This window comes from Apium graveolens, chromosome 4 (assembly GCF_009905375.1).
Source record: "Apium graveolens cultivar Ventura chromosome 4, ASM990537v1, whole genome shotgun sequence".
In the NCBI taxonomy this organism is placed as follows: Eukaryota; Viridiplantae; Streptophyta; class Magnoliopsida; order Apiales; family Apiaceae; genus Apium; species Apium graveolens.
This window is the reverse complement of record NC_133650.1, coordinates 33,406,175-33,419,233: the sequence shown is the minus strand read 5'-3', so window position 1 is coordinate 33,419,233 and position 13,059 is coordinate 33,406,175. Positions and strand designations below refer to the sequence as shown.

Here is a 13,059-nt window from a genome sequence, read left to right as displayed (position 1 = left end):
TCTATAAATTAATATAGTTGGGACCGGAGAATTCTATTAATTTAGAGATGTATTAATTAATCGATAAATTAATAATTATTAATTTATAGAGAATTTTCGGTAGCAAACAAAATTAACTTTTGATTAAATTTTTATTCACATAAATTTAAATAAAATGAATTGTACAATTTATATTTTATACTTAATTCAATTAATTCAATGTATATGAATTTAGAAAGTCAATGTAATGTACAATATATAAATGGATGTTAATAACTTCTTAGATTATCCGGGTGAAAATGAATCATGTTCCGAGGTCCAGAGTATAGAAGAGATTGCAAACACCATCCTTAAAAATAGTGTTGAAGATGATCTTGAAGACGATACAACAACGTTGGAGCCAGTTACACGTAAAGAAGCACTCAAGGCATCAAAAATGCTTAATAACTTTTTGATGCAACATGAAAGCACCACACCCGAGCTTTTGGATGCAATAAGGAAGATTAGGGATGAGTTTCATGTTGATTTAAATTATATGAAAAAGCAAACTACAATTGAATCATATTTTACAAAGATGTAATAGCTATATTTTTATGAATATAAGGGAATTATTAATTTATAATTTTATTGGGATCATATTTTTATACAGGGTTTTCAAAAAAATTATTATCTTATTATCTTATCGAAATTGATCATTTTTTGAACTGCCCAAGTCGGGACCGGACAAAATTATTAATTTAGAGAGATTATTAATTAATCGAGTATTAATTTACAAGTATTAATTTACAGAGGTTTTACTGTAGGTTAATTAAAACATCTTTCAAATTTTATTGTCTAATTAGCTACAGTTAATTATTAGGATTTTGGAGATTGGTTGATCTTTGTGGATGAATATGTATTTGGTACAATTAACTAGTACTATGCACTTGCAATTTTTTTTAACGCATCAACATGCATTGCTTTGACTCCATTTAATGATTTATTAAAAAAATCATTACTGTATAGAATTTGTTCATCTCAAAATTTCAATTGAATTTGAAACTAAAATTAGTATAGAGAAAAAAGGCCCTGAGGTAAGTTAAGAAATAAAAAAAACTGTGACATTTTTGTAAATATGTGCAACTTCTCCTGCTATTTTACCCTGATAAATTTATATGAGATTTTTTTTAAAACTCAAGTAATTTCACCTGTCACCATACAAATCAATATAGTTAGCAGCAGTAAGAAATTTAGCCTAAATTGACAAAACTGTAATATTACTGTATTAGAAGCAGCAATAGTATTTTATTTAGGATATGCTTGTACAAAGAATATACGGTAACTTAGCTGTCTAACTAACCCTGAAACTAAGTGCGTGCCAAATTATTGAATGAGTTAATTAGGATCTTATGAAACCCTTTTTATTTTGAATGAACATGAAGATTAAGTAGCTGCTGCTTGGTGCCAAGTTGATAATCTCAACCAGTGATGAAGTTAGGTTTACCTGAACCCCCAGATTCTCTAAAGATGGATGAAACTACAGAGAGAATAGCCATACAGATGAATCCCGTAAATAAAAAACCAACAGAAACAAAGAGTTGGTTAAGAAAGTTTCTTGATCCACCAAGTTCTACCACTATGTCGAAATATTTGTTTATTTCATAAGTCACTGCAAATCCAGCACCCGTTGCAGTTGCCAATAGGAAGCTAATCAGCTGCAAATTTAGTTGATAACACATAAATATATTTGATAAGTAACTTGCTTTACACTATAATTTTATAACTAATTAAAGAGTATATATATATATATATATATCTTCTTAGCTGATGAAATATAAGTTGGTCCATAAAAATACAAAAAAAGAACAATGGCCTGAGTTACAATACCATGTTACCATAAAGATCGAAAATGGGAAGACAGCCGTTGCGAATGCACCTGTTGTGGGTGTACACATGGTACCCACCAAATATTATCTGAACCAGTGAATATAAGCACCCAACAATACCAATTGCAAACACATACCTAAATCATATCAAAGGTTAAATACACAATGAAATATGTATTATAAAAGTTAAATTTATATAATTTTATATTTAGTATATATTTATTAAAAAATTAAGAAATGGCCAAGGCTTGATATATATAGGGGTACAGTAGCAATGCTAAATAATATTTAAGTTACCTGTAAGTGAAGAGAATAGTGAAACGATCATTGGAATCATCAATAAAATCGGGGATGGAACAGGTGACCATAACAATAACGGAAGCAACCAAAAGTAAAAGACTGAGGATTCTCAACCCCAAGCTTGTTTTCGCTGATGCCTTTGATAATATTGCCATCTTTATTTATTTACTTCGACCATGTACTTTTATGACTATATTCTACACTACACACAAACGGGTTCCTTTTATAGGCAATTTGTAATTAAAACAACTCCATTTTCTGTAATCTTTGTCGCTCTGTTCTTGTGGCAGTCACAATGGCTTTGTTTCTATCAGCTTGGTTTTTAATTATCAAGCCGGCCTTTTTAACTCCATCTTTCCGTTCAGTTCAACAATTTTTATATTATAAAATTCTCGGGGTGCATAAGTGAACGTGTAACTATGTACAGAATGCACGTATGTCAGTATGCACGATTCATTAACAGCAAACTAATCTTATCGTTTTGGTCTTCAAATTTCAAATAACTTAATTCCTTGTTTAATAACATGCATTTTTTCTAAAAGTAACATGCATATATATAGGAAGTCACCTTATTTGACTTTTCAATTTAAATTTAATTATTTGTATTAAAATTTGAAAGTCTTGAATTTCAAATCTAATATTTTTACTTATAGAAACATGTTTTAAAGGATTCTATATTATTAATAAAATATTTTATATTCCTTCTTATTGGATTTTGAAAAATTAAGGGCTCATTTTTTAAATGTAAATAAGATTTTCCAGATAGTTAAGATTCTAGTGATAAATCTGAACCATGAATGAATGGCATCGTTTGATAAACAAATTTTATATTTTTGAATGATGATATCTACTTATCATTTCTTTTCAAATTTGGTTAAAATTTATTTGATCCAGCCTGATAATAATAATAATAATAATAATAATAATAATAATAATAATAATAATAATAATAATAATAATAATAATAATAATAATAATAATAATAATGATAATAAAATTATAATATGAATTGTCTAAAGTTATTAGATTTTAACATTTAAATGTAAATAATTAAATTTAAATATTTTGAAAGGAAAAGTTAATTTGTGGTGTTAAACTATATTTATTTATTTATTTACTCAGACATTTACTCGTCATATAATAAATTTAAAAAAATCTGCAATTAAATAAAGGATGTTACAAAAGAAAGATTAAACATTTTTTATTCCACAATAAATGCTAAAGAAATTTTTTGCAAGCATTATACTTTATACATAAGAAAGTTTAGAATATTAGGTGAATAAACCATTCAGATAAAAATAGGGGGCATTTCCCAATCGTCCAAATTTTCCAAATTTACTCAGCCTACTCAAAGAGGTTCACCTGTTAACAAATCACCCCTAAATCATCAGTAATGCCGATGATGATGGGGGCTTAATTTTTTTTAGATCGAGCTAATTTAACATTTTGATCATTTTAAGCAAAATTTGACAAGAGGGAGTCAGAATAAATTTTTTTATATCAGAGCAGTTGTTAACAAATCATCCCTTTCTTAAAAATAATTAAACAATATTTATAATACATAATAGTGTTTGTGTTGGGTCGGTTATTCCTTTTGTTGAAATAAAATGGGTCTGTGTTAACCCAAGTATCCTATGTGACCTTACACCTGTAAATAGAAAACCGATCTAATTATTTACATGTACAAACTAAAGGTAAGTGCGAATCACCGATCTTAATTAATATTTATATATTTCGAACTCTATTTTTTATAATTTTATTGAAATTTTATATTCATAATTAAATACTAAATAATAAATATATAATTTTAACTTCAATTTAGGTTTAAATAATATAAATAGTATATGATTGATAAATCTTATTCATAAATAATATAAATAGTATATATTCTGAAAAATTATATGTATCTTTATAAATAATATATATGTTTGTTATTGACGAAATTCGAACATGAGAACTTATTGTTATTGACGGGATTCGAACTTGACAAGTTGTGAAGTGTATTTTTTCTAGTATTTGAATTTAATGACTCTTATTATTTGATGAATATTATCTGAAGGTCGTGATGAAAAGAGATAACCAAAATGAGGGATTAATCAAATTACAAAGTATATCATATTCGGACTATTATAATATAATTATAATATAGGTAGGTAGGTAAAAAAGTTTAAAAAAGAATTTAAGTGGGGCCACCTTACCTGGATATTATGTAGGGCAGAATATTCGGTCGGTTGTTGATATGGACTATGTACGGAAAATGGGGGATAATTAACTCCAATAAATCTTGGCATACATAAAAAGTCACTACAAACTCACTACCATATTTTTAGGAATGAGGGGAGACTCACTTTTTATTTTAAATATACTATTATTTTGTAAATTTTAGTTAAACAAAATAAGGACGTATATTCACTGATTTAACTTATCACGTGTCTTCTTTTCCTTTTGATAAATCAACGTCGGTATTTCAACAGGTATCACTTTGATTATTAATTTACTTGAATATCTTTTGAATACGTATATACCCACACATATATATACACACAGTTAATTGTTTATAATAGTTCTATTTTATTGTGTTCTGTATGCAGATTATGGAGTTAGAAGTTGAAAATCAGTGGAGTGAGGATATGAATAATGAAGAAAATAAAGAATCAAAAGAATCAGCCGAAAAAGAAAAAAATAATGATGAAGAAAGTACCGAAAAGCTTGCACCTCCCGAGGTAAATACGCTATTCGATTCTGATAGAGAAGTTTATGAATATTATAGACGATACGGCTTACAAAATGGGTTTGGAGTTATGATAAGAAATATTAGGAAAGTTCATGGAGTTCATACGTATGTAACAATAGCATGTCATAGATATGGTTATCCTCAACCAAAAGTCGTGGATAGTTTAAACCCCAAGCCTATTGTGAAATCAAATTGTAAAGCAAGATTTTGTGCAAAAAAATTGGAAGATGATAGGTGGTGTGTGACTCAATTTGACAATGAACACAATCATGATATAAGTCCAGGAAACCAAATCCAATAGGATTCCGAGAGAAATTCAATATCAGCTTGAATTAGCCAATATCTGAATCCTTCCAGGAAACAAATTTAAAAACCAAATCCGAATAGAAAAAAGACAAAAACCAAATCCAAATAGGAAAATAAAATCCTAAGTGCTTAAAACAAGAAAAACCCTTTCAAGTGAAAGGTAAAAACTTGCAAGCAAAATTCGAATTAATAATTATATAATAATCAGCTACTTGTCCAACTTCATGCATCGCTCCTTTATTCCTTGTTGTCCAAGTAAGCTGCATAACCCATGTTTGTGTCCTCTCCAATTGAACACCACCACGAGCACACATAACCAAATCCAAATTAACATATTCATTCCTTGATCCTCATCATGGTTGGACACCCTCGAATGAGGGCACCACCGTGAAGCCACCACCACCAGTGATGAACTCCGGTGAACCGGTGGTGAGTTGTGATGTGAAAACTGAACTCTACACAAAATACACTTTAATTTTAGTAGATGCATGTGGTGCTTTTCTATATAACCGAATGGGTTTATGTTCTTAAAGTGATCAAGTTGGTTTTTGACCATGAAATCAATAGTGGATAGTTGTTAATAAAAAGGTTGAAATTTATAAACTTGAAATGATGCATGCATGTTAAGATTTCTTGAAAATTTGGAAAAGGGTTTTTGGCTTCTTTGATAAAAATCGAGTGGGTGTTTGATTAAATGATTCCTTTGATTGTAAATGAATGTGTGCATATGATTGTGTTTAGAAAAATCAAAAATTGAGGTTGCATGTGAATCTTTGCTTCGGGTTTTATGGACTTTTGCTTCGGCTTTTGTTAATAAAGAAGAGGGAATCGGTTTTTGGGGGTTAATCTTGTTGAATACTAAGTTTATGTGGTTTAAACGTGATTGCATGTTAGTTTTAGAAAGGATCAAGATGTGCATGTCCTTGTTTGGTTCTTGGATTGTGAATTTTGAATTTTTGCCGATTAGAAAATGGGTTTAAAAGAGATTGATTTGTGATTAAGTGAATGCATGCATGATGATTGAATAATTTGATTAAAGTTGAGTCATTAGGTGATGTTTGGCTTTGTGCTTCGGAAATCTTGATGAGAATGAGTTAAATGACTAAGTTAAGGTTTAAATCAAGTCCAAAATGTGATATAAGACTTTGCATGTCAAGATTGATCTTTGCATGTGTGTTTTCTTGATAAACCCGAATGGGTCTTAGGCTTAAAAAGAGAATTGAGTTGATTTTTGCAAAAAATCTTAGTGACTGATGAGAACTTGCTTGCATGACCATGATTGAGTGGTGTTTATGTTCGAAATTTGTTAATAAAGAAAATGGTGCTAGTTTAAATGTTGGATCATGCTAGAACTAAAGTTGTATGGAGTGATTTTTGAGAAATTTGATTGTATATGTATAATTATGGTTCGGATTTCTATGATTAAAAGAAAGGAGAGTGGTTCTTTAAAGGTTGTTAATTGAGATACGTGTTTATGTGAATTAAAGTGAGTATTTGATTGATGTTATGGTGTTATTTGTAATTAGGCCGAATAGGCCATATGAACTTAAGGTCAAAACTTGGTTTTTGATAATCAAATATGAAATGATTGGATGCGTATATATGAATATCTATGGATTGTTTAGTTGATTGTATTATGTGGTTCGAATTTAAGAAAAAAAAAAGGGGAATGAAGTCGATTGATATAAGTGATAGTATGCACGTAAATGTTAGGTTGTAAATGGGTCTAGTACTCGTAAAAGAGTCGTGTTAGTTTGATTTGAGAAATAGCCTAGGTCAAGCGAGTATGCTTTGATTGCTAGGTATATAAGGATATGAAAACTATGAGACAGAATTATGCTATGTGCTACGTGCTGTGTGCTTATTTGTATAAGCTATACTCGTATAGTTCGAGTCAAGAATATAATCGAGTTATCGTATAGAGTGATCGTTCCGGGAACGAGAGTTGGGAATCTAATTAAGATTTCTGGTTTTATTGTAGATTCGGAGCGTGAGGGCATTCAGGCTAGGAAAGGGAAAAGTATACTAGGTGGCAGTAGAAAGCAATTTCAGGCAAGTAAGTCTGATTACTTGTGTAAATGATTATAAGGAAATATTGTTCATACCATGTAGAGTATTGAACTGTTAAAGTATGAAACCCTTGCTTTATGAAACCCTGATATTGATTTGAAGTACCCTTTGTTCTTGATAACCTGTTATTGATAATCCTATTGATTTCACCCGTTGATAATCTGCCTTTCTGTTCAAGTTTCCTATAATGCCATGATCATATTGAACCTTTAATTATCTTGGTTCACTCTGTTTAATGATACCCTATTTCTCTTGATCGCCCTAATGATCCCTAAGTTATTTCTGATCCTTCAAATTTAGTACCTTATTAACCTTGATACAGAATTCTTGAGAATTGTTCCTTGCGTATCTTTGATTCACTCCCTGAACTTTGTTTCTTTAAAAATCTGAATTAAGAATGAGTTTCGACTTGAAAGAGTCCGAATGATTTCAAAGGCTTGGTAATGATAAAATGAATTTTAGAAAACCTATTGTTTTCCAACTCAAGGTTTTCCAAATGAATTCCTGATGGATTGGATTGAGACGTAAGAGGCTAGTGGGACTAGTCCAGTCATGGTAAGAGGCTAGTGGGACTAGTCCAATTTAAGGCTGAAATTTTGCCGAATGGTACCTTAAAGACCGGAATGGAGGTCGATACGGGCTGATCACCCGTATATAATGAAATGGAAAGATAAGTGATCCAATCAAGGGTTCTAAATGATTATTTAAAAGGGAACTGAAACTTTTGTTCAGTAAATTGATTTTTGGAAATGAAAATGGTTTATACTGTTTTGAAAAGAGTTGATTATGTTATTGTGGAGCTTAAAGCTCAGAACCCTGATTCCTGAAATTGTTGATCATATGAATGATTCTATATCTTGAAATACTGTTGCTTTCCTCTACCGAAAGATCTATTTTGACCCTATAATGATTTGTGTTGAATGTCGGCTTTCATCCTGTTTCGAGCCTTGTTTCTTGAAAGCCCAACTATCCTTCGGATACCTTTCCTTATCTCAAAGAAAACAAAAATGAATATACGAAAATCTGCCACCTAGATTAGCTAAAATAGAATGCCCTAGTTTGTTCAAAGCATATTGAGAATTGTTATTATAGAACTGCTATTTAGTTACTTGCTGAGTTTTATACTCATTGTTTTGTCTTAATCTAACCATGACAGTTAAGCAAGAAGATGGCCAGGCTTAGGCGCACTGCTCGTAAGAGCGTACCTGGTGGTCGCTACCGTGTTGAGGGCTTCCAGTTGCCTGAGCAAGTAGTACAGGTTATGAGTGAGCTCGCGCCTAGTAAAGAGGTGTTTAAAGATACAATGGGTTATCTGTCGGTTCCCAGCCGGAATCGATATTGATTATTTAATAATATTTTGGGTTTGTAAGTTATATTCGGTGATTGGTAGTTGTAATCTTGTCTCATACTTTATCCTATTGATCCTGTTAGTAGTTAATCGGGGTTTATGCATATTTAATTAGTAGATTAGAGGTGTGTGAGTCCTCATTTCCTAACCCCGAGATTGAGGTCGTCACAAGTTGGTATCAGAGCTACAGGATCTAGTCCCTGAGACAAGTTAGGTTTTAAAAAAAAGGGGTATTTTGGGAATATATCTATATTGCGAGAGAGTTCGACTCATGTAGAGTTGAGTTAGACTATTAGGTATAGTCTAAAGAAAGTGTCTGATTGGTAAAGCAGAAACTAGAGTTAGGGTGTGAGTTAGCTGTAAGCTTTATTTGACCCTAACGTTGTTTCTTGGTTGCTGTTTTATGTTTTCTCTCAGGATCCTAGTAGTGGTAGTGATTTAGACTCAGAGATTAGCTTGACTGGTACCCCTGTGGACCCTATTCCACCCTCTCCAGAGGAGCCTGTATATGTTAGTTCAGACCCAGAGGAGGACCCTTCTGAGAGTAGTGAGATCCCCATGCAGATTTCACCCTTGAGGCTTGATTCAGAGACCCCTGCCCCTGAACCAGAGTCGGAGATGCCTAAGACTGTTCATGTCAGTGTTGGTGGCAAGTTAGCCCAGGACCGAGACTTTGTGTACTCCCGCATTCCTGAGTTAGGAGCTTTGGTGGATAGACTAGCCAGGGAGTCTAGGCAGAGTGCTTCTGTTATGGATGATGAGTGGCGAGTTCGAGTGAAGATGGTGGAGCAGGTTGCCAGGAGGAGATTGGATGAGGGGCCATCCACTAGTGATGCTGATGCTGAGGCCCGGAGGCTGCATAAGATCATTCGCTGGATATTGGTTGTATTGAGAGAGATCCTAGATGATTAGACGGGACTGTTGGTTGAGCTCGTAGATTGTTGTTGTTGTTTTCAGCGCCGGTAGGCTTTGGGATACTTGGTTAGATGCCGGGATCCCTTTTTCATTTACCTTGTTGTATCTCAGACCAGTGTAGTAGTAGTAGTAGTTGGAAGTTAGGGGTAGATAGGAGGATGTTTTCTAGTTTTTCCTCTGTTTAACCCTGCTATTTATTGTACCTTGTTTCAAAACCTTAAAATCCACAATATTTCCTATGTAACCCTTGATTTAAATAAATCTATTATCTTGCTTTCCTTTGTGCACCTTGTTTATCTTATAAACTGTTCTCAATGCCATGTTTTCAATACAACCATGTTTTTCGTACAACCATGTCTAAAGATCGTAAAACCCTATTCCGTGCCATGATAAAACAACACTGATATGAGAATTATGTAGTAATAGGATTGCATGTGCAAATTGGGTAAAACTTAAAACCCACAAAAGAGATTTCATAAAAATTGTTGTTATATGTATGCCATGCTATCGTATTGCTAAATAATTGCTCAATCAGGTTTGTAAGAAATGGCCAACTCACCAGATCACCAAGAAGAAGAAATTCCCACCCAAGACCCAGAAATAAACCCAGAAACCACTTTGATGAGCAGACTTGCTCAGCTTTTGCAACAACCTGTGGCCCCAAAAGTTGGAAATTTCAAGCACTTTCAATCTGTTCACCCTCCAGAGTTCTTAGGTTTGCCAGATCCGATTAAAGCACAGTCGTGGTTGAGAGAGATGGAAAAAGCCTTTGAGCTAGCCGAAGTTAAGGACGATAAGAAAGCTCAGTACGCAAGTTATTACTTGAGGGATGAAGCAAGTTTCTGGTGGGAGTCTTCTAAGGCGTTGTTGGAAGGCAAAGACTTATCTTGGGAGAAGTTTACTGAGATGTTTTTGGAAAAATATTTGCCAAGTTATATGCAAGATCAGTTGGAGATGAAATTTTTGGATCTTAGACAGGAGGAAATGTCGGTAGCAGAATATGAGGTGAAGTTTTCGGAGTTGGCAAGGTTCGTGCCAGAGTACGTGAATACTGAAGCAAAGAAGGCTAAGAGGTTCCAGCAGGGACTTAAGCCGTGGATTATGAGACAAATAGGAATGTTGGAGATCAAGAACTATGCTGCCTTGGTTCAAAAGGCAATGATAGTGGAAGGTGAGCGGGAAGCTGCTCGAAGAGAAAATGAAGGAAGAAAGAGGAAGTTTGAAAGCTCTGAGCAAGAGCAAGGAAGTTCAAAGTTCAGAGGAAAGTTTGGAAAGAATGGTGGAGGTCAGAACAAAAATTTTCAGAAGTTTAGACCCGGGAATGGAGCTCAGAAGAACCGTTTCCAGAAAGCTGGACAACCAGGAAAGGATAGCAGGCCCCAGATGCAAGAATGCAGGAACTGTGGAAAGAGACACCCGGGGAGGTGTAATAAGCTGGATATAACATGTTTTAAGTGCAACCAGAAGGGGCATTATTCTTCAGAATGTTCAAATGAAATAAGGAAGCCTGATTTGGCTTGTTTCAAGTGTGGTAAGGTAGGCCATATGGCTAGGAATTGCAAGGAGCCTGTGCAGAAGGCTAATGTTCTCAGAATTGCTGGACCGCCGTCTCTCCCAGCACCATCAGCTCAACCCAGAGCTAGGACCTTTAACATGTCAATGAAAGATACGGTGCAAGATGTGGATGTGGTAGCAGGTATGCTTGTCTTAAACTCAGTAGCAGTAAAAGTTTTGATGGATTCTGGAGCGACCAGATCTTTTATTTCTGAAAGCATTCTTGATAAGTTAAATTGTGTTGCGTACCCTCTAAAGCCTAATTTGATTATAGAGGTAGCAAATCAAGAGAAAGTTGTTGTTAATAAGATTTGTCCCGATTGTGATGTGTCTATAGAAGGTCGGCATTTTTCTGCTGACTTAATTCCTTTTAAGTTAGGAGAATTTGAGGTTATTCTAGGAATGGATTGGTTGTCAAATCATGAGGCGCAAATAGAGTGTAAAAGTAAGAAAGTGAAGTTAAAAACCAAGGATGGTGAGGAAGTGATATTTAAAGGAAAGAGGCAAGAGAAGAAATTTCTAACGGTTATTGAGGCGAGAAGATTATTGCGTCAAGGATGCGAAGTTTATTTGGCTCATGTAGTGGACGTGGAGAAAGAATCTGTAAGGATCGAAGATATTCCGGTAGTAAGAGATTTTCCGGACGTGTTTCCTAATGAATTGCCTGGACTACCTCCAGACAGAGAGATCGAGTTTACGATTGAATTGGCTCCTGGTACGGAACCAGTGTCGAAAGCTCCCTATCGCATGGCGCCGGTTGAAATGAAGGAATTGGCAGCCTAGTTGCAAGAATTGTTGGACAAAGGAGTAATCCGACCGAGTGTATCCCCGTGGGGTGCACCGGTGTTGTTTGTAAAGAAGAAGGATGGAAGTATGCGATTATGTATCGATTACCGTGAACTGAATAAGTTGACGATCAAGAATAAGTACCCTCTACCGCGGATCGATGACTTGTTTGACCAATTGAAAGGAGCTTCGTGTTTCTCAAAGATTGATTTAAGATCTAGGTATCATCAACTAAAGATCAAAGCGGAAGATATACCCAAGACAGCGTTCCGAACAAGATACGGACATTATGAGTTTTTGGTGATGGCATTCGGCTTGACGAATGCGCCAGCTGCATTTATGGATCTTATGAACAGAGTGTTCAAGCAGTATTTGGACAAGTTCATGATTGTGTTTATTGACGATATACTTATTTATTCCAAAACGGAGGAAGATCATAAGGAGCAATTGAGGATTTCCTTGGAAATTCTGCGAAAAGAGAAGCTGTATGCAAAGTTTTCAAAGTGTGAATTTTGGCTAAAAGAAGTGCAATTTCTTGGTCATGTAGTTAATAAAGAAGGAATTAAAGTGGACCCAGCTAAGATAGAAGCTGTAATGAATTGGGAAAGACCCAAGACTCCGACGGAAGTCAGAAGTTTTCTGGGATTAGCCGGATACCATAGAAGATTTGTGCAAGATTTCTCAAAGATTGCCATTCCATTGACAAAATTGACGAGAAAGAATGAGAAGTTCGTTTGGACAGAAAAGTGTGAGGAAAGTTTTCAAGAGTTAAAGAAGAGATTGGTAACCGCCTCTGTGTTGGTATTACCAGATGATAAAGGTGAATTTATGATATTCAGTGATGCTTCCTATAAAGGACTTGGATGCGTGTTAATGCAACACGGGAAGGTGATAGCATACGCGTCAAGGCAACTCAAACTGCACGAGCAAAAGTATCCAACGCACGATTTGGAATTGGCAGCAATAGTGTTTGCCCTTAAGATTTGGAGGCATTATTTGTACGGGGAAAAGTGCGAGATTTATACGGACCATAAGAGTTTAAAGTATATCTTTACTCAGAAAGAACTGAATATGCGAAAAAGAAGGTGGTTGGAATTGATCAAAGATTATGATTGTGCGATAAACTATCATCCTGGAAAGGCAAATGTGGTAGCCGATGCTTTAAGTCGAAAGGAAAAGTTGAATATGTTAACGTCATCAGA

General features: G+C 34.2%; 1 protein-coding gene across 1 annotated transcript; it reads right to left on the bottom strand.

Moving 5' to 3' along the window:
* Positions 1 to 1,152: 1,152 nt before the first annotated feature.
* LOC141718478 (CASP-like protein 4D1) lies at positions 1,153 to 2,299 on the bottom strand. The gene is made up of 4 exons (XM_074520863.1): positions 2,142 to 2,299; positions 1,846 to 1,981; positions 1,463 to 1,673; positions 1,153 to 1,166 (listed from the first exon to the last, which is right to left on the bottom strand). Exons 1-4 carry the CDS (start codon positions 2,297 to 2,299, stop codon positions 1,153 to 1,155), a joined length of 519 nt encoding a protein of 172 aa, XP_074376964.1.
* Between the last annotated feature and the right edge of the window lie 10,760 nt (positions 2,300 to 13,059).

Coding starts and splice junctions, on each gene's coding strand:
- LOC141718478 (XM_074520863.1), bottom strand. CDS start 2,299: ATGGCAATATTATCAAAGGCATCAGCGAAAACAAGCTTGGGGTTGAGA. Junction 1,982..2,141: donor ACTATTCTCTTCACTTACAG/GTAACTTAAATA, acceptor GATATGATTTAG/GTATGTGTTTGCAATTGGTA. Junction 1,674..1,845: donor TCGATCTTTATGGTAACATG/GTATTGTAACTC, acceptor CTAAATTTGCAG/CTGATTAGCTTCCTATTGGC.